The following is a 20,780-nucleotide window of genomic DNA, read 5'->3' on the forward strand; positions in this document are numbered from 1 at the left end:
CCAGAGGAATTTTATTTAGAATTTTACTCATGATTTCACTTCCCGGGGTCCAAAACATTTTCCTAGGAAGAGAGAACTCATTCCTTTGTCCAAAGGAATAAAACTGAGGTTTCTTCAGGCCTCCTGAGTCTAACATTTGGGTTGGCAGGCTGTGAAGTGTGCACTCTAGTGTCCCCCACCCTTGCCTCATCTTTTCTTGTGATTCTTGCTAGTTTAATAGTCTGTTTATAAGGTCCATGAAAGAAGGAGTGAGGTCAGTCTTGCTCACTGTGGTGTTCCCAGCTCCCTGCATGATGCTCGCCCAGAGAAGGATCCTGATAACGCCTTCTCCCATGAGAGTGAGTGCCCTTCCTCCCAGGGCAGCTGGACCCTGGCCTCACAGTGCCCCACGAGCGGGCCATCCCTTGTCTGAGCTCGCAGCAGGGAAGGGGTTTCAAGATGACGAATGTTGATGTAGACAAGCTGGAGTCAACCTCTGGCCCTGAGACGTGTTTTGCAATCTATAAAGGGCAAAGGGGATCTCTTGCAAACACGAGTTAGGAGCCAGGAATGTGAACTTGCTGTCCTGGCTGCTGTGGTGGTGTGGCTTCTTTCCCAGCTAGAGTGGTAAACTGTGTCCCATGATTTTTCTGAGCAGTGAGATGCCCACATGGAATCTCTCAAAATGGGCTGGTCCCAGAACAGGCTCCATGACACCAAGGGTCGTTTCTGCATGTGTCCATGGCATTGTTCGGAACCACCCTCCCAGGAGAAGGCTCAGGCCCCAGGGTCCCCTCCCTGTCTCCTCCATCCTCCCAGCCACCTGTGGCTCACCACTGAGAGGATGGGGAACGGTGAACTGCTTCTTGTTGGCGCGCACGGGGAGCCGGCTCGGCTTCTGCTCTGGGTGCTCCGTCTGCTGGGCCTTCCTCTGCTGCACCATGCGCTCCAGCTTTCTCAGCCGCTCTTGAGAGCGAGAAATGAACTGAGGCCTGTGGGCCTCCAGCGCTTCCTGGTGGGAACACAGAAAAAGTCTTATTTTTAGGATAAGTGACATCAAAAGGCAACACGTCCATCCATTTGGCCAAGAGAAGCCAATCAAAAGTGTGACGTTCAGAGACATTTTTCTGCCATGACCTCACATAAAGGTTACAGTTGTGTGGACAACACGGGTCCTGGTGGTCAGTTCTGGCTAGCACCCAGAGCCCCGGTGCAGTGGCACCCAGCAGAAACTAGCACCCAGATCATGAGAACAGCTGCCCCTTTTACTTCCACCACTCAAACCGCTCATTGCCAACAGACCCAAATCTGAGTGCCCGGTGTCCCCCATTCCAGAGAGACATGGGTGGGGACAGACTGCAAGCTCTGAGTCACTGGCTCCTGGTAGGGATTGAAGCCTTTAAGGCCACAAACATACATCACCCATCCAACCAGGTGGAAATGGGCCTTTCGGGAGAGGCTATGACCGTGGCTGGGGGACAGCAGCTCTCCCCCGGGTGGAAGGGCTGGGAGGGAATCTCTGCCTGTGCAGAATGGTCTCTGGGCTCCAGGACAGGTCAGAAGTCCTACCACGCCACGCGAGCCCCGTGCCCCCACCTCCCTATGCCAAGCCACTCACACAGGTTTGCTGAAGAGACTGAGTGCCACCATGCCAGACCTGGCTAGGTGCTCTCTGGGGACTTGTCCCTTGGAATCCCCACATTCCTTCTGGAAGGCAGGTGTGTTTATTCCCACTGGACAGATGCAAACACAGAGGTAGCTGGTAGCTTAGAAGATGGCATGGCGGCCCTCAGCTGTGCCAGTCCTGTGCTTTTTCCTGTGCCACCTTTCCTGATGTAACTCCTGGTCTCTGAATGACTCTGCTCAAGCCGTCCCCCTTCCTGAGGTACCATGCACAGCCATGCCGTTGGCTGAGTTCTGACCCTGCTAGTAAGCCCTGTTGGATCTTCCTGTTTTGCCCGAGCATCCCAGGGCCTCACAGGCCACCTTGTGCAATGATGAATCACACATGCTCTTCTCCATGCGAGGCTGTGAGCCCTGGAAGCCTGGGCATGTCCCACTGACAACACGTCTCTCACAGGCCCTGCCCTGAGCTCCACAAAGGCTCTCTGGGCATGCTGCTCTGACCCATCCTCCCCCACCCCACTGGAACTCAGGGCTCCCTGGGACAGGACATGGTGGCTTCCATCTGTGTCACATATGTGTCCCTGGCAGCTGTGGTAGAAAAGGAGTCTCCTTGCCATATGCCAGCTGTGGCTGCTGGTGGGACAAGGCACCTGTCACTGGATGTACTGATGTCAGAGGAGGTCCCAGCTGGAGAGATGGCCCTGTGGACACCTTGCTGGCCCAAGAGTGGCCGCTATGCATCTGTCCTCCCCCTTGAGGATAGCCCTGGAGCCTCAGAAGCTTCAGGGCACCATGAACACTTCACAGGGCCCACTGAGCCCCCAGGGTGCAGGAGCTGACCAGTGGAGCCATCTCCACCTCTGCAGGGACAATCACAGCAGACCCAGCGCCTGCCCTGGGGTGTGGCTGGCCATCAATACACCATGGCAGGTCTGAGTTCGTTTGCCCTCCTAATTTTTATAACTTAAAAAAATGTGCACATACCATTTTTATAATTAGGAAACATCCAATCACATCATCTCTATCCTTCACGTCACGGCCACCTGTTTTTGGAAACTTCCTTAATTTTTCAAAGTCTCATCTGAAGATAGGGTATTTAGGGACTCCTGCCTGCTAAGGGTCATTTGAGGATCAAAGGTGCTGAGGCCTATAAAGCGTCCTGTGTAAACTTTGAGCCCCTCTGTCATGGCTATGATCACTGTCACTGTGGATAGCATTTGATCCTGATTCTAACCTGTGGAGTCAGTGTCTCTAGATCCATTAATCAAACAGAGAAGCAGAGGCTAAGAAAGGTTAGGGAAATTGCCCAGTGTCCCACAGCCTCTAGGAAGGGGAATCAGCTTCCAGCCTCAGAGCCCAGGGAAGGCCTCCCCGCCTGGCAGGAATCTGACTGGACACACAGAGGCCTTACCTGCAAGGTCAAGGAGTTGGCAGGCGTTTGCTCAAGCTCAGAACCCTCTTCTGACAGGTTAAAGGTCTCTGCTCCCTGGGGGGCTGCTGGTGAGGGTGGCTCTGGTGAGGGCTCAGGCACAGTGGGCTCCTCACTCTTCTTACATTCTTTTATTTTTACAACCAGGTCACAGCACGTGTAATCTCCTAGGAGAAATTTAGAATTCCATTTAGAGGGCACCGGAGGATTCTCGCCTGGCTCCTCAACACTATCAGACACAGAAGACAATTTTGAAAATAGAAACGCCAGTGGGTTATTAATGGTCCTCGTTAAGCCAACAAGATGAGGCCTCGTCACAGACGCCCCAGGCAGCACTGGTCCCGAGGAAGAACCTTCAGTCATCTCCACTTCACCACTGGCTAATTATGTCATGGAGGTATTCCTGCTCCTGGTGTTTAGAAGGCCTTGCTCAAATTGAGAAGAAACTTTCCTGTTCTGGGCTTCCTTTTAAGTGTGCCCTGCACGTGGCCACAGTTGGGTTGCTTCAGGACAGAGTGTTGATCTGTCTCGTGTTTTCCGCGGTAATGATATAAGGACGGGGGACGGTGCTCGGTCACTCATCCTCCCCTTCGTTCTCCACAGTCTGCTGCCAGCTTTACGTAAGTGATTGGAATGATTGCTCTCTCAGGGCTGGTTCCAGTCCCTTCCTGGGGCCATTTTGATTTTCCTTTGTGGAAACAGTCAGGAAATAGTAGATTCCTCAGCACCTCAGGTAAGGGCAGCCTCTGAGGGGGTAGGAGGGAGATCCGCAGCACTCACTGGCCCCTTCCTGACCAGCACTCGGCCTGGGACACACGAGGGATCTCTATCCTTAGCCGCCCCTTCCCAGGCTCCCTCTGCTGCTCTGCGTGCACCCTCCCCACCGACCACAGCCACACCACCCCTCGCCCTGGGCCTGGCAGCACCTTGCTTACTTCCCACCTCCACACACCCCTTTGACTCCACTGCCCCGTGATGTCCGGCCTGCAGCCCCAGCTCCAAGCTTCCAACCTCCAGGGCGCCTCCTCCCTCTGCAGGCAGAGCCCAGGCCTGACTCTGCTGTGTTTCCGCAGGGGAACACCTTTTGCCCACCCAGCAGCAGGCGCCATGAGGTGGGGTCAGAAGATGCGGTTTAACCCCACCCGCCTGAGGCTCTCCAGGGACTGGACCACGTCCTATTCAGTCTCCATCTGCCAAGAGCTCCACACCAGGTGCTTAAAAGGAGTTAGCCCTTCTAGGATAGGTGAGGTGGCCTCAGGAGTCTCACGGGCCACCAGATACAGCTCATACAAACCAGGCTGTCACTGTCACTTTATCCTCTGTGGCAGGACTAGCTGTACTGTCCACTCAAAATCCATCAACATTCCCTACTCCCTACAGCCCAAGCTGACTGGACCTTCAGGCCTTCATCTTGTGAGTGTCCACCTCACTGAGATTCTCTCCCAACACCACTCCACTTGGAGGCTCCCACACCATCTGTCCTTTGCTCTCGTCCTACTGGAGGACTTCCCCATGGTCCCTCCACTTTAGGAGTGACCACTAGGCCCAGTTGGCTGAGAGCTACCACTCAGCCGCCAGGCTGGCCCCTCCCACGTGCCCCCCCCAGGCCTTGCTGTGAGGGTGTTCTCCAGCTCATGGGGAAGCCACAGGCCTCTGGCTCCCTCTCCACTGTTGTCCCCACCAGCATAACCAGCTGCCCGAGGGCCAGTCCTAACAGTCCTGTCTTCCTCGCTGCTCATCATAAGACCTGTCTGTCAGATGCAGAAGGTCTCCACCACAGTGCCCCTTCCACCCAGTGACCCTCTGCTGTCCTTTCCTGTTGGGTCTCGGCTCAGCCTTGCCCTGCTCTTGTCCGCCCACTCTGCTCCTGAGACAGTACCTTTAGAGCGAATCTCGCCGTGTCTTCTCCCTGCAGGGCCTCAGTCCTGCCTTCAGTCCAGACCCCCTTGGTGGGTTCAGAAGGGTCTTCTGACCTGACCCATGGGACTCTTGATGACCACACCAGGCCCCGGCCCTGCACATGGCACCTGCGCATGCCCCTTGCCGCTCCGTGTTAGCCCTTGCCTTTCCTGAGCTCCGAGGGTGTGAGCCTCCCCTGCCTGCGGTGCCCTCTGCCCTCAGGTCTGATTTTTAAATCTCTAAGGTTTCAGGGAAGGCTTCACCTTCTCTTCAAAACCATTTCTGAGGGGAAGACGCCTCTGCCCAGACCGTCCCTGAGTGCCAGGGCCGTCCTCAGCTTCCTCTGGGCACCCCTCAGACGCAGCCCTGCTGCCGACCCGTCCGCACAGGACTGAGAGCCTGGAGTGGACACACTGACCACAGAGCCTGGCAGGCAGTGGCTGTTTAATAATTGCTTCTGTGATGGGCTAATGAGGGAAGAGTTAGGGATCAATTTAGGTTCCGAGTGACATAATTTTTTATTAATTATAATCAAGCCTCTTTCTTTCTGCCCTTTCTGTAGTTGTTTGAGAACATCTTCAGAGTAACAGGACACCCTGTTCTTATGCTGACGTAACAGGGCACCGCAGACCATCCCATCACATGCTTGTGTCTCTTTATGCATCGTTGTTCTCTGCACATTCAGGTGGCCAGCAGCTCGACCGCCCGAGAGACTGCACCTGTGTCCTACTGGGTTCCCTCCTCTGAGAGGCCGCGAACAGGACCTGCCTTGAGGGCATGGAGGTCCATGTGCTCATACTGTTGAGTGTCACATGGCCACACTCCTATATCGTGGTCCCTGCCCATGAATCATCAGGCCTGGGTCAGTCTGGCTGTCTCCCCAGCAGCCATTTCTTAGCAAAGCCAGGGAGCCTGCTGTGCACCTGCAGGTGGCCTTTCAGCCTCAGCTGGTACCAGCTTTGTTCTAGGTAGGGTGGGGACCCATGGCCCACGTGGGGCTGCCTCTGGCTGCGCACAAGGTAGAGCTCGGCCACTATGAAGCCTCATGGCTCTGTTCCCTCTCTGCTCTCATGCCTCCGTAAGGCCAGCAGGTGAGCCGCAGTGGGGAAGGCTCTGCGCTGCCTCCCACGAGCATCAAGAAGGGACCCCCTGGACCGCCCCTGCTCCTTACCTTCGGGAAGCCCTCTTTCTATCTGAGCACCATTGTCTTCCTGCAGAGATGGCCTTGCCTCTTGCAAGGGGCACAGAAACCCAGGCATAGGGACTTTGGGACTCAGGAGGCTTGGATGTTGTCTCTCTCTGGGCTCAAAAAGGTCGCTAGACTCACAGTCATCGCTTGGTGGCCTGTCCCCATCGGGAGGGAAAGGTTTAATGGGCTTCTGTTCCTCTGGGGGAGCAGACAATGACACACACGCTGCTCCGTGCTGCTCCTTGGTGCTTCCAGAATATACTTTTGTTTCTACTAAAAATAAAATGAAAGTTGTGCTCAAAATATCGGCCAAGACCACATCTGAAGTACTGAGGTCTATCGCCCCCCGCTCTGGAAACGGCAGAGAGCTTTGCAGTCAGGGCCCCATGGGAGGTTTAGCACCTCGACTATGGGGCCAAAGTACCTGGGTTCAAATCCCATGTCTGCACTACCCAGCCTCCACTATCATGTGGGTAATAATAAATTAATAATATTAAATGGCATTCATTTACTTTTTTACATCACCCACTTTATATAATAAAATGTAATATATTTTATATAGTTTACTTAATTATATATATCAAAAATATCAACTATTAAAGTGGAGGTACTAATGTAATAATAATGCACGTGAAGTGTTTGGTTCAGTACCAGCATTTAATAAGCATTGTTATTGTTATCATTGCAGGAATGCTGAGGCCAGGCAAGCTCCTGGGGCCAGCACAGAGGTCGACCTGCCTCATTAGGTCACTGCACAGTCCACAGGCAGTGGGCCCACAGGCGTGTCCAGCGTGTTGCCTGCCTCCGCGCCGTGGCAGCAGAGTTGGACACTGCCTCGAGCCCACCAGCAGTGGACGGGGTCAGTAAATCATGTGTGACATGCTTCACAGCAGTTAAGAAGAATGAGTCCACGTGGAATGATCTCTGCAACAAAAGTCGTTAGGGGACTCTCGCTCTGTTCCCTCCAGTCCCTTCTCCACAGTAAAGAAAGGGGCACGACCCCTGGCTCTGGCAGCAGCCCCGAGCTTCCAGCAAGGCCTTGGGGCTGCGGAGCCTCCCGGCCCGTCCCCCTGAGCCTCTGCATCCCAGCTGAGGGAATCCACTTCTGGTGAGGCCAGGCCCTCAGCCTGTGAGAAACCCAAAGACTTTGGGACCAAGCCCCCACCCCCAGCACCCTCCTGGCTCTGGGGTCCAGCCCAGGAGAGTCAACTTGGCAGCTCAAGGTCTGATTCACCCAGGGGGTAAACTGGGTTTTCCATGTTCTTCTGAACAAACAAAATGTAGTGACGTTCCGACCAGGTTCCAGGGGGGGTTGACACATTGAAAGGATTAAAAAGTACATAATAAAATAAATAAACAAAAAAGGCAATTGTGATTAGATCTTGTCATTTGGAGAGGAGATTTATCCACCAGTGGCAAAGTTGCACTTTGCTAAATTGTACGGAAATAGCTTTCCAAACTTTTACCTCAAAAATCATCAATTCTATTTAAGTAAAAAACAAGTAGGCAGAAAAAAGCCCTAAAATAGTCATTCCTTTCTGCATGGCCTCTTTTGATTCGAAGCTCTCTTAAAGAATCCAGAAACAAATTAGTTATCAGTGATGAGAGACTCAGTCTGGCTGATGGCATAGATGCATCCTGTGTTTGGTTCTTTAAGCTGGTATATTTATTTACAGATTCGTGGACATAAATCTATTTCATCTGTGTATTACCTATTGACCTTTTCATCTATCATCTGTCTGTCTGTTGTAGTTTGGATTTTAAATGGCCCCCCAAAGCCCTTGTCCTAAAGCCCCAGTTGGTGCCACTGGAAGTGGTGGAACCTCAAGCAGTGGCCCGGTGGAGGACGGAGGTGGGAGGGGGATCTGGGCGGCTGGCCTCTCCTCTGCTCTCCTCCACCCCAGCCAGGAGGTGAATGGTCTGCTCCCCCATGAGCTCTTACCAGGATGTGCTGCCCACCCCACACTCAGGGTCCCAACACCAGGGATCCACCCAACTGTGGACTGCGGCCTCCCACACTGTGAGCCAGACCAGCGTTCCCCCGGGCGCTGACTGCTGGGGTCTCTGCACTGATGGAGAGCTGTCGCTGCGGTGGGTCCATGCACATTCTCCTGGGAGTGGCCCTGTGTGTGGCAGAAGTTCCACTAGTGGCTCGAGAGCGCTAAACCAATGGTAGAAAGTAGAACGGAGTTCGCTTACTGGAGGAAAGAAAAACATGCGGCCAAGGAAGAGCTTTCCCACAGCTTTAGATTGGGCCTCTTTTTGTGGACTCTGAAATGCAGAGCAGGACGGTGTCGCAGGCTGGCCTTCACAGGGTGAGCATGTGCCCCGTCTCCGCCCGCACACTATGCAGACAGACTGGAATTAAGAGCTCTTTAGTCGTGCCCTACGTTTTAAACCACCTCACCCCAGGGAAGACCCGCAGCCACTGTGGGCTCTGAAGTGGCCTGTGTCCGGCATTTCTGTTTCTCCACTAAAGCTTTGTGCCTCCTTCCTGGGTCTGGCATGTGGCAGAGCTGGGGTAGCACAAATTTCCTTAAGAGTAATGTTCTCATATTCCTTTTCCTAAAGTCAGTTGATAGTCCACAGCTCAACCATCCACAACCTTGCCTATCCCAGAATTGAGCTGTGGACCAGGGTGAAAGAAAACCAATGAAAGTGTTCTGTCCGACAGTTATGAATGGCTTCTACCAATTTCATGTCCTTGACTCAAAGAAGAGACCCTTGGACCATAATGTGCGGCCTGTCTATGCTTTCCTCAAGCTCATTGTCAATGAAAAATGCACTGCATTTCCAATGTCAAGTTAACAGGGCACCCACCGAGCCACCTCCTAGGCGAAACGTTACCCAGGCTTCGGACATGACCTCTGAGCCCCTCCTGGGTGGTGCCCACGTTCTTCCCAAACACAACCTCACACTGAATCAAACATTACTTTATTAATTTCTTTTGTCTTCAGGACTCCTTAATCAATATGCTCTTCATACCAAAATCCTGAATAGCCAGCACAAAGCCAGTTGTTTTCAGGGAAGGATGTCATTGTGTCTCTTAGACAAAAGCTTCCAGCAGAGAGTTCAACAGATTGGCTGAGCCATAGCGTCTTTGGGAGCATATGGATATGATTCTGGGGAAGGTATTGTAAGTCATGTCCTGAACATGGGGGCTGACCCAGGTGGGCATCAGGAAGGCAGGTTCAGGCACATTCTCCCAGGAGTGGCTCTGTGTGTGACACTCAATGGCCCCAGGCAGGTAATTGTCACATAGAACTCACTTTAGAATCATGTGTGGTAGGTATGGGGGCTGGCAGGAATAGGATCAGGAGAGTGGGCCACTCCAGATTTTCTGCTCTTGACCTTGACCTGTTCAACTGAGGGCCTTGGGGACAGGTTTTAATGCAGGACATTCTCCACAGTCAAAAGCACATCCTAAGCCAACCCAAGCAGCAGGGCAGGTGTGGGAGAGCAAGCCCCTCAGCAATCCGTCATCCAAATCAGCTGAGACCAGGCATGAACCTGGGGTAGACGAGGCCCAGCAGCCAGTGCAGGCCTTTGGAGCAGCGTGAAAATGAATGGCCCTTCCTCAGCACTCTACCTGCCCCACCAGAAAGTGTCTCTGGTATAAACCGATTTTATAGAACAGGCACTCTCCTGCTTCTTTCCCGGAATGAAGGAGACCCACAGATCTTTGGTGGCCTTCAAGGAGCCCTTCTTGAGCCACTGGCCCACCATGGGCACAGTTCTAACAACGTGGTACTTTAGTTCACATTAAGCCAGAATGTGCTGAATGGTTGCCAAGAAGGACCAGCACAGCTGCAGGACTCTGTCACCCAAATTGCAAAAGAAGAGCAAGAAAACCATGAATAGTAGACACACAAGCCCAGAGAGGACAGCTGACCGGGACACTCAATGGCCCAAGGTAAGTAAATGTCATATAGAACTCACTTTAGAATCATGTGTACACAAATCAGTTTAAATTTTGTTAAAGGTGTTGAAGATGAAACGACATCTCTATAGAACATTCATCCTGGTAGAGAAAGATTGTCTCTCGAGGTTTTAGGGGCTCAGCTTTGTGCAGATTCCTGCCTTCTTGAAACAGATTTCAACCATCCAACTAACCAAAGAGGCATTTCTGAACAAAGCAGGCCTCGTTGAATCTAAGACATATTCCTCCCTCCCCAAGTTCAATGCTGCTGGTGGTGATATTCCCCTTTGACAGCTGGATCGCCTTACAACTAACTGCCTGTTTCTTAGTCATGCAGTAATTGAAGCGTGTGTGTGTCTCTGGGCATTAACATAAACACTGATTCCTGAACTTAACTGCAGGTGGGCCTCAAGATCGCCTAAAAGTTCCAGCGCTATCTGCCTCTACCCTGTGTAGCCCTAGGCTGCTCTCCACCCCCCAGCCTTTTAAAGCCCGCTGTCTGCATTACATAGAGCTAACCATCTCACCTTCCTTCTTCACCTGTTTCTTCTCCATCAGCAAAGCCCAGAACTGTAGCATCAAACTGGAAACCAAATAAGTGGGCTTGATGGAGTGGGTGTCAATCAGATAGAAATCTGCTCTGAGGGACACCTGTGGGTGAATGGAGGACTCTCTCTTTCAGTAGGATTTTGCCGTCCCTTCTTTTGGCACTGGGACATGAGAGTGCTGCAGTGGCAGGCTGGGAAGTCCACTGCATGGTGCATGCGCATGGATGGACACAGAAGTCACCAAAGAGGAAGTAAGATAGGAACAACCGGAGCTCAATAAGCACATATTATGGTTTGGATCTCAAATGTCCTGAAGGGCCATGTGTTGAAGGCTTGGTCACCATCTTTAAAAGATGGGGCCTCGTGGAAGGAAGTCAGGTCACAGGTCCATGCCTAGAAGGAGTTTCCGTGACCCGGCCTCTTCCACTCTCTCTCTCCTTCCTGGCCGCCATGATGGTAGCAGCTTCGCCCCTCCACATGCTCCACTGTGATGTGCTCTCTCACCCTCAGACAAGCAGCCAATCAACCACGGACTGAAGCCTCTGAAACCGTGAGCCAAAATAAATCCTTCCTCCTTTTAAGTCACTTTTATCGCAGGTATTTTGTTGCAGTGAAAGACAGTTGACTAACACAATGCGCAGCTTCCTAGCAAGTTTATTATTCTTCTCCTTTCAAAGGAGAGAGACAACCTGAAACGCCTTCAATTGCAACACATGGAAAACGAAATGAAAGAAAGCAGAGTTAGCTGGTGGCCTCTGGAGAGACAAGTCAGGGAAAACAGAACATGGCTATATGTGCAAGGCTGGTTACATTTTCTCTGCTTGCTTTCTTTTTTTAACTGGTGGAGGCATCCTCTTTTGGCTGCAGGTTAAAACAATTCCTCGTGTGAACGCAGGTCTCCCTTTGGTACCAAAACACAGCACTGCACCCAGCCTTCGGTGCAAAGTCGACATAATCGTTTCAGCATACTTCTGTTCAGCTCCTCCGGAGCAGCCCTGCAGCCGGGCAGGAAGGAAGGAGGCGGACAGGGGTAAACAGCTCCGGCAGAGGCACCGAAGCAAGCTGCCGGCCTCAGGGTCCCAGAGACCATCCACACAGCAAGGCAGAGCTGGGGCTGGCGCCACTGGGAAGAGGAAAGATGAACAAAACAGGACCCCGAAGGCCAATCTGGAAGTCAGCCGGGAAGGACGAAGGGCGTCCAGAGACAAAGCGCACCATGAGCGAGTCCTCCCCTCGCAGGAAACAAGACTTCCTGAAGACGCCAGCCCTTCCTAGACAGCAAAGACTGCTTCTGCTATCAACATCAGCCACTGGAAGCCTCACTTCCTGAAGAGCAGACCTGAAGACCCTGAAGAGAGGGGTGATGACCAGGAAGACGGACTTGTAGAAAGCAGTAGCTGTCACTGGTGGTCTATGAAAGAGCTCCCCCCCGGAAGCCAGGGAAGACGGCTGGGAAGGGGAGCTGTGTCCAGATGGCCACAGGGCATTAGGACACAAATGTGCAAGGCCAGTGGGCAGTCAGAGAAGGGGGGGAGCCCAATGTACTTGTGAAGGTTGTTCTGGGGTCGAGTTTCAAGATACCACGTGGGGAACTAACTGCAACTCTCACAGTAAGATTCATGCATGCAGTTGCTGCAAAGTAGGAACACATGTTTCCCCCAACCCAGAGAATATCCAGAAAGGATGCTGGGTAACTGTCGAGGGCTGATTTTCCAATTATGTCTTTAGAGGTTTCAGCTTGGGCACGTGCATGACCACTGATCCAAACCTAAATAAAGTCTTAAAGCAAACATATTCAGATAGCAGAAATAACACAACACAACACACACACACACACACACACACACACACACACACACACCTGTTTTCTAGCAACAGGATGACATCCACTACATTGCAAAAGATGATCAAGAGACACGTTCCAGGTAACTGTTAGCTTGCATCTTTCAACCTTCCACTTCAGACATAATTCCAGGCTATCAATTTTCCCACAATCCTTTTTCTCAAAGCATGACTCAGACCCTGAAGTATAAGAAGTGTTTTAAGCATTTCTCAAAACTTGAAAAATTTAATGATCACTTCAAATGTGATCAAGTTTTGAGACATATCTCTATTAAAGAGATAGATCTTTAATAAATTTATTAGGGTTGGATGTGAGGTATCCTGCAAAAGCTCACATGTAAGACAATACAAGAAGTTTCCGAGGAGAAATGATTGGGTTATAAGAGTCTTGACCCAATCAGTGATTTAATCCTCTGATAGGGATTAACTGAGTGGTAACTGAAGTGATGGGGTATGGCTGGAGGACATGCGAGTGGGGGGGCGTGGCTTTGGGGAGATATTTGTATCTGGAGAATGGAGTCTCTCTCTGCTTCCTGAACACTGTGACGTGAGCTGCTTCCCTCTGCCACACACTCCGCCATGATATTTGAGCCATGAGGAATGGAGCTGGCTGTCTATGGATTAAGACCTCTGAAACTGTGAGCCCCCTACTAAACTTTTCATCCTCTATAGTTGTTCTGGTCAGATCCTTTAGTCACAGTATCAAACAAACAAACAAACAAACAAACTGACTAGAGCAAAATTGTAAAAGGAATAAATGATTACTGTAAAAAAATATTTGAACTACAGAAAAGTATGCAAAAATTAAAACACCGGGCTTTGGGTTTGGATCAGTGGTCATGCACGTGCCCAGCATCACAGACAACAACAAAGATTTAAAATGCTGACAGCGTGACACTGTCCAAATGCCCTAGGGCACATTTCTAGTGAATTCACGTGTGGCCTTCTGCACTTCTTAATTTCCACTTTGGAGGCAGCAGGCTACAAAACAGGACTGCCCTCCTCCATGCCCAGGGCACGGGCACATGTCCACCAAGGTGTGGCCACTGGGAGGGAGGAGGGTGGCTTACTGCTGCTGACAGCCACTCTTTCCCTCTTGCCTGAGGATTTCAGGGGCTTTCATCTCCCCTCTGCTTTTGTTTTCCCGGATGCTCTGCACAACTACCAAGCAGGAAGTGCTGCGTGTTAAAGCCGATCAAAAATAAGCTGATCTCCCAGGTGTCAGAGGGAGGAGTAGAGGAGAATGTGGGTCAGGATCCTGCAGAGTGACTGTCTGCTCAGGGCTAGAGTCGCATCCCTGAATCACTGTGTGTGTGTGCCCACATGCATGGGGTGTGTGTGTGTGTGTGTGTGTGTGTACATGCACATGCATGGTGTGTGTGTTTGTGCATATGCATGATGTGTGTGTGTGTGTGTGTGTGTACACGCTGAAGAAGGTGGGGCTTCCATTTCGGACTTTCACTGTGCTACCTGGAAATTCAGAGTTTTCAGTATTTCAGGGAAGAGAAAGAGGGTTGGATATTGGTCTCTGTGGTTCTCTTGAGGAAACATCAACATCTTTATCTTCAATTTGACAATTCTTTGTTGAGTGCCTACTATATGCCAGGCTCAATTACAGGGCACTTAGGATGCAACAGTGAAAACTCAACATTCTTGTCCTCATGAATTCTACAACCAATAACTGTCACCTCCATAGTTAGAGTCTCACCTCCACTCTGACGATTCCACAGATATCCAGTGTCCTCCACCTCCAACCCATCTCAGCTGGAATGTATCTGCATCAAGTACTGCATCATCTTGAACTAGTAAATCAAACCTCCTACACGCTGATTACAATTACTAAATCTCCTATCTCACACACTGTTACTCAGCATCATGGAGACTTCAAGTCCCACCATCTCTGTGGCAGACACAGCTGATTGCCTACTCTATAAACATCCTCGTTTTCTTTCCTTTAACTTAGAAAATCCTCCTTTGGTTCAAGATGGCAACGTAGGTCTGCCCTGCCTGCCCACCTCTAGATTTCTTCCATTCTTTCTTATAGTTTCAAGCCACTTACTGTTGAGTGTCTAGTTGCTCAGCACAAAACACAGTCCTAACTGGTGAGGGACAGGCCTGGATAGCTACAGTAATGGTAACATAATCAGGTTCACATGGGGGTTTGTTAAAACCCTGACCACTGAGCTCACCCCAGGTTTCCAGTTCAGTAGATTTAGAGTGGAGCCCAGAATGTGTGCTTGAGTCCCTGGTACTGCTGATGCTACTGTTCTAGTAACCACACCTGAGAATCACAAGTCTAACTTATATAGCAGGTAAGAAATAAAAGAACAAAAGCAAATAAATACCAGTGGCTTGGCACTGCTAATAAAAATGTATAAACTAGCAGCTCTAACAGCACCTGGGAACTTGTGAGAGCTGCAGAATCCCAGCCCCACCTCCTACCACCAGGGTCAGGATCTGCATCGAAGCCCATCCCTGGGTGGCTCCCAGGTGTGTCTGAGTCTGAGGTGCAGCACAAGCTACCTGACCTGGGTGGGCCCCAAAGCAGGAGGCTATGCTTATCAGTTACTTGGGATGGTGACACCTGTCCCCAGGACCACAGAGGCTGGGAGAAGGAACACAGGCTGCACTGGCCCACCAACACAACACTCACACGTGGCTCACGTTGCTCAGAACTCCCTTGGCCAAAGACGTGATGTCAGAGATGGAGGTGTGCAATCCACCCTGGTGCCCATGAGAGAGCAGAATGTGGGACATCCAGTCTCCACAGTCCTCCTAGCTCCCCTTCCTTTCCTCCCCGCTCCCAACTACATGCAGGCCAGGGACTAAGAAAATGTAGAAAGGTTTAAGTATCAGTGTAATCACTAGAACAAAACCACAAAGCTTGTGAAATACATGTGTGTGTGTGCATATGTGTGTGCATATGTGTGTAGAAATAGATACAGGAAAGCTGAAAATACATACCTTAGAGAGAAAATAGAGTAAATATGACAAAATACAAATATTGCAATTAAAGCATTAGAGAGGATCAACACCAGTCAGGCCAATAAATGAAAAAGGACTAACCTCACTTTTTAAAAGAAAAAGACTGAACATGACGGTCAGCAGTGGGGCTTTGACTGTGGATGACAAACCCACACAAACTTCCTCCTGGCTCCTGCAATGGGCCTCACTTGGACTCATCATGGCTCAGTGTTCCTGTCCTATCAGGCAAGGGCAAGCTGCACAGATGCAAGGAGGAGGGGTCAGGGCAGTGGGCAGTGATGGCCTGGCCATAGAATGCATGGACATCACTGATCTGCACTTGGCCAGACAAGGTGGCTCCTGCAAGCAGCCAACTCCAACTATGGCATGGAGCTGAGGGTGTTGTCCCTGTTCCAAGCAGTCCAACTCACCAAACCACAAACAAATCCAATATGCAGGAGCCAGGGGACAGAGCCCAGCAAGATGTTACAGGTGAGGACATGGTCCAGCAGACATAGAAAAGAGCATCTAGAAAGTCACAAGACACCTCGAGTGAAGCTGCAGCTTGCGGGCAGCCTGGGAGGCTCCAGCTAAGCAGTGGTGGTGGCCCAAGTAAGATGGACTGTGGCCTTGCCTACCCCACAGCGGGCAGACACCTGGATGGTCCACAGGAGGCCAGCCTTGATCTATAGACAATGTCTACCCTCTGCACGTCAGCTCAGCATCACAAGCCTGCACACCATGCACCTCCAGCTGCCTGGGCTGCCTCCAGCTCAGCTCCATCCTTGTTCTGTCTGGACAGCTGTTTTCTAGTAATAATCTGAGCATATGATCTGCCTCTCCCTTTCACGGCCATGCACAGTGAGCGTCACATGGGTGTCCTGGGTAAACTGAAGAATCATCACTAAATGGGGACGGAACTCACCCTCAACTCACGGTCACAGGGCTTAAGCCAGAAACCAGTGGACTGTGCTGAGTTAAGGAGGAAATGAAAATTTGAAATGTTCAATATACATGACCAAGGGCGAAGCCAAGAAGTGTGCACTGTAACAGGGGACTGTGGGCGCTATAAGGGCTCTGGCAGCAGATTCCCCTTCCTGATACCATGTTTAATACATATTCAACTAACAGCATTTTCAGGAAATGGACAGTGGGGGATCTGGGTTGGTGTTCTGTAGGGCTGGGGCTGGAAGGACACACACCTGCCCGACAGTGTCCCCTCCCTGCCTCTCTGGTCAGTCTATTCCCCCCCATCATCCAGACCTTTTCCATTACAAGATCTGGAAACCCCATTTGGGGAAGACAGAAATACCTCAGAGGGAAAGGAAGTGAATTCCAAGGCCCTGGAGCCCCATGGAGAAGGCCCTGGCTCCCCGGCTCAGGCTGCTGGCCACTGGACGCACTTCCCAGCCAGGCCCACAATATTTTCTGGTTCTCTCTGACACTTTTCATAAACTTCAGTCCCGTCAGGCCCAACTCAGCAGGAAACTCGGGGCCTGCATGCGTTCCCCCCTAGGAATGCCGTGCCCTCCGAAGGGCTATTTTTGAGAATCAGAACTGGAGATGCTCCCAGAGGCCTCTGAAGAGGCGCACATGCCACATGGAAATAGCAGCCAGGAATAAATCAAGTGAGAGAGGAGGCTGACTCAGCTCGGGCTGCAGTCAGGAAGCAAAGAGAGACACGGAGCAGGCTGGTCTTCCTTGCCTCCCTCTCCCGGGACATCAGCTGACACACTTAATGTCCTTTCATTCCTGTTCCCTCCCCAAATGACCATCATTTCCCAATGAAATAAACAGGTGGCATCACAACAAACGCCCAGCTTCCTAATCACTCCCATTCAACGCAGACTTTCCGCGTTACTTATTTCTCTTCACTGAGAGCGATTCATAAGCAACAAAGCGTGTTTCTTTTATGGTCTTGCCTCATGAGACCACTTAGAGTATGGAAAAATGGAAATGTTTAACTGTTTTTAAAAAGCTACTGTAAAAGCATTTCCCTTATGCCCTGAAGAAGGAGAGATTTCTTTGTGAAAACAAATGTCACCATCTTATTGCAAAAAAAAGAAAAAATCATCATTTTGGAATAAGGTGGAGAAGACAGAAACCATTGGTGAAGAAAGGCCTTCTTTAAGCAGATGGTTGCAGAAGAGGGTGGGGAGGGGCACAAGGTGGCTTGAGCTCTACCCTGGCTAGCTGTGTAACGACCGCTAGGAGAAGAAACGGAACATGGCTGAGTGTTATCTTATATAGACGGCATTACTGGCATTCAGTGACTCGGAATGACTGAAGGACGTGACTTCTATCTTCGTACCTCAGCACCATCCCCCACCCTACCCACTTATTTTTATCAGAATATTCTAGAAGTTCACATCATTAGGGAAGAGTGAATCTACTTCTAACTCCCTGACCATCCTGGTCAAGTTGTCCAGAGCTTCTCTTGGGACAGCAAGTGTGCTACCTTTCACACCAATGAGCCTACTTCGTCTCTGCCGTCTGGGAGCCCTCTTTGTGTCCTCTCTTGATACCTTTCAAAGGACCTCTGGGTCAGGCTGTAGAATTATTGCAGCCTCCTTTAAAATGTGAGTTTTTAGGTCACAGGCCCTTAGGCTGCACTGGTGCTTGTTGTCTTAAGAAAAAACTTTAAAGGTCACACTAACAGCTTACGTGTGGGCATTAGGGGAAGCAGGGCTGGGGTACAAGGGAGCTCTTGGTACTATTTTTTGCCCCATCTCTATAAATGTAAACTTACTTCAAATGGTCATCTTGATAGGTTTTTAAAAGTCCCCCACAAAAGCAGCAAGCAGTATTGTGTACAGTGAAAGCTGTTTCTCAGCGGCTCTATAAAATGACTATGTGTCCATTCACCAGGAACAGCACAAACACATTCCTAACGCCACATTTGTAAGACACCAGGTGATGCAAGTGTGGTCCACAGTGCCCATTAATCTGCTAAGGAGCACAGAGGGTGTGCCAGCTGCTCAGAGCCCTGCAAGTGCAGCCTCTGGCCCCTCCTGCATATCCCCACCTAGAGCCTTGACCCACACCCTCCAGGGGGGTTCACATCCTGCAGTCACAGCTGGCTGAATGTGCAACGTGACATCATTCCAGCAAGACAGAAGGTGCTAGAAAGAAGGTGGAATACAGGCCCAGAGACTTGGTACCCATACCCACCTGGACCTGCCACCCACCAGCTATGTGACCATGCACAGGCCACCCAACCCATGCAGTTTCAAGTGACTCATTCACAATGAGATAACACCACCTGCTCTGGGAGGAGGAAATGGAACCACGTGAAACTCAAAAATGATGACGTGCTAAGCAAAGATGAAGCTTCACTATAATCCACAGCCCTGGGGTGGCCTGTATCTAATGCCTAATTTTAAATCTGTGACCCTTAAGTGATTTCGATAAATTTTGCCCTTGATTTCAAATTTTAGGGAAAAAAAACATACACACAATAAGCCCAGAGAGGCAGAAAGACAGTTTGCTAAACCCTTGACCAATGTCTCACCCCCGTGCCCCAAACTTTCCACTTTGCCAAATTTACTGGACGAAGGCCAGCTGAAGGTCAATGTAAGGTAGGGGTGTGACCCTCTTATGTGGTGTCACGAGAGTTGTCTTTTGGGTAGAACAAACCAAACCATCTTCTGGGTCTGAGAGGCTCTTGGGGAGAGGGCTGTGCTATTCAACCCCCTGGCCATGTTTTTGTCCCTTGAAATGCCAGCTCTCTCCGTGAGTCATGTCACCTGGGGAGCAGGTGAGTGAGAAGGATATGGAGTTAGAAAGAACTAAAGAAGACCTGCAAACTCAAGGCTGGAGAGTGTGCAACAAGAGCCTCTGCCTCTGCCTGCTCCCGTGGATGGGCTCCTTTTGGTAAACTACTCTAAAGCTTCCCACCTTCAAAGATGCCCCTGAGCACCTTAGATCTTTACAATGGGGGTGGGCTGTTAGATAGACTTGGGCCAAACTTCTGCCTCACCCAGCTCCCAAGGAATGACAGACGTGGTGTCCACGGTCAAGGTGTGAGTAGAGATCTTTGGACCTTCTATTATAAGGCTGCAAGCACTCAGGAAGGGCCCGCCTTGCTCCAAGAAGCAACATCCTGCTATGCCCCCATGGACCCTACTCAGGTGTGGGCTGGTGAATCTGAAATGAAAGTCCCCTCAATGGCCAAGTCCTGCACCCCCCAGCTTCGCCCTGGATTCGGGCAGGAGAATGCACTAAGAAGGGCCATGGGTCTGAAATGCATGAAGTCTCTCTACAAGCACTGCAGAGCTTGCCCTGTCCAGACCTAGAGGGCTCAGAGCTGGACCAGGGAAGGCACCGCCGAGCTCCCATGAGTCCCTCGTCCTCAGGACCACTCACGAGTGTGGGAGCCCAACTCACCCCAACCAGGGACCCAGGCCGTAATGTGCACAGCAGCCTGCTCTTATTTATACACTTGGGGATTACAATTTTCCTCCACAAAGATGCTGTTCTTCCATTAAGGCTGATGGCTGTCATGTGGCCTAACTGAAGGCATTTCATTTTCCAGATTTTCTAAAAATAAATCACAGGGAAGGAAAACATATGTATCATCTCTATTTGGGATTGCAAAAACACAAGCAAATGGGACTAGAGAGACTCACTGCCCTGGAGATCCAGTTCCATCCTGACGAAGAGGTCAAGTCCGGCACATGTCATTAGAGGGTGTGGATACGGGACAAGGAAATCAGACTTGACTTGTGATAGGATCACGGTTCAGCAATGCCCTTTGCATCCCTGAATAAACTCATCCCGTCCTGTCTTGGGTGGCCAGGACACCGAAGGTGTGCTCTGGCAACTCAGCTACAGAACTGCTCTGCATTAAGGGTCCAAAGAAGAAATGCATTTCTGAAAAGCTCACGCTAAAGAAAGTCTCTGAGAAGAGAATTTTTAAAATGATTTTCATTATTCACTTGTGATGATGTATGCCAAGGGTAAGAAGAAAGTGCCTCTGGGCTATAGTAATATCAAACACAAACATCCTTCCCTAGTGACATGTGTAAGGAAAAGGTGGTGACAGCGCCAACACCAATCAGAACACCAACACCGCTGGGGGGCAACTCAAGGTGTCATAAAATGGCAACACTGAAAATGAGTTGTTTGGCTGAATAAGTAATTTCTGAATTTGGCTTTAATATTTCAATTTTCCCGGTGGGACCCTCTCCCTGTTTGGGGTCCTCTTTCCCATCCTTGAACTTGCAGGCACCTTTGGTCTTGGCCTCACCTCTGCACCCAACTTGGTCAAGTGCTGGGGAACATTCAGGCACATTAGTCTCTGCCTGGCAGTGAAGGTTGTCCCCAGGGACTGGAGAGCAGTTAGCTCAGAGTATTTGAAAATAATCAGTGAAGGATCAGGCAGGG

The 20,780-nt window shown here is 50.6% G+C and overlaps 1 protein-coding gene across 3 annotated transcripts in view; it reads right to left on the reverse strand.

Moving 5' to 3' along the window:
- The window catches only part of CUNH10orf90 (chromosome unknown C10orf90 homolog), a 284,414-nt gene that overhangs the window by 19,763 nt on the left and 243,871 nt on the right, over positions 1-20,780 (reverse strand). For 2 of the 3 annotated variants that reach the window (XM_046448702.2, XM_046448701.2), the window contains 3 exons: positions 6,105-6,395; positions 3,017-3,201; positions 814-991 (listed from right to left, as the gene is read on the reverse strand). In XM_046448702.2, the coding sequence (XP_046304658.1) occupies positions 814-991; positions 3,017-3,201; positions 6,105-6,395 (654 nt within the window). The remainder of the gene's footprint in view (positions 1-813; positions 992-3,016; positions 3,202-6,104; positions 6,396-20,780) is intronic. The other variant, XM_046448703.2, reaches the window with a different exon arrangement.

This window comes from Marmota monax, unplaced genomic scaffold (genome assembly GCF_021218885.2).
Source record: "Marmota monax isolate L192 unplaced genomic scaffold, Marmota_monax_Labrador192_F-V1.1 WCK01_AAM20220418_F8-fsc00076, whole genome shotgun sequence".
NCBI lineage: Eukaryota > Metazoa > Chordata > Mammalia > Rodentia > Sciuridae > Marmota > Marmota monax.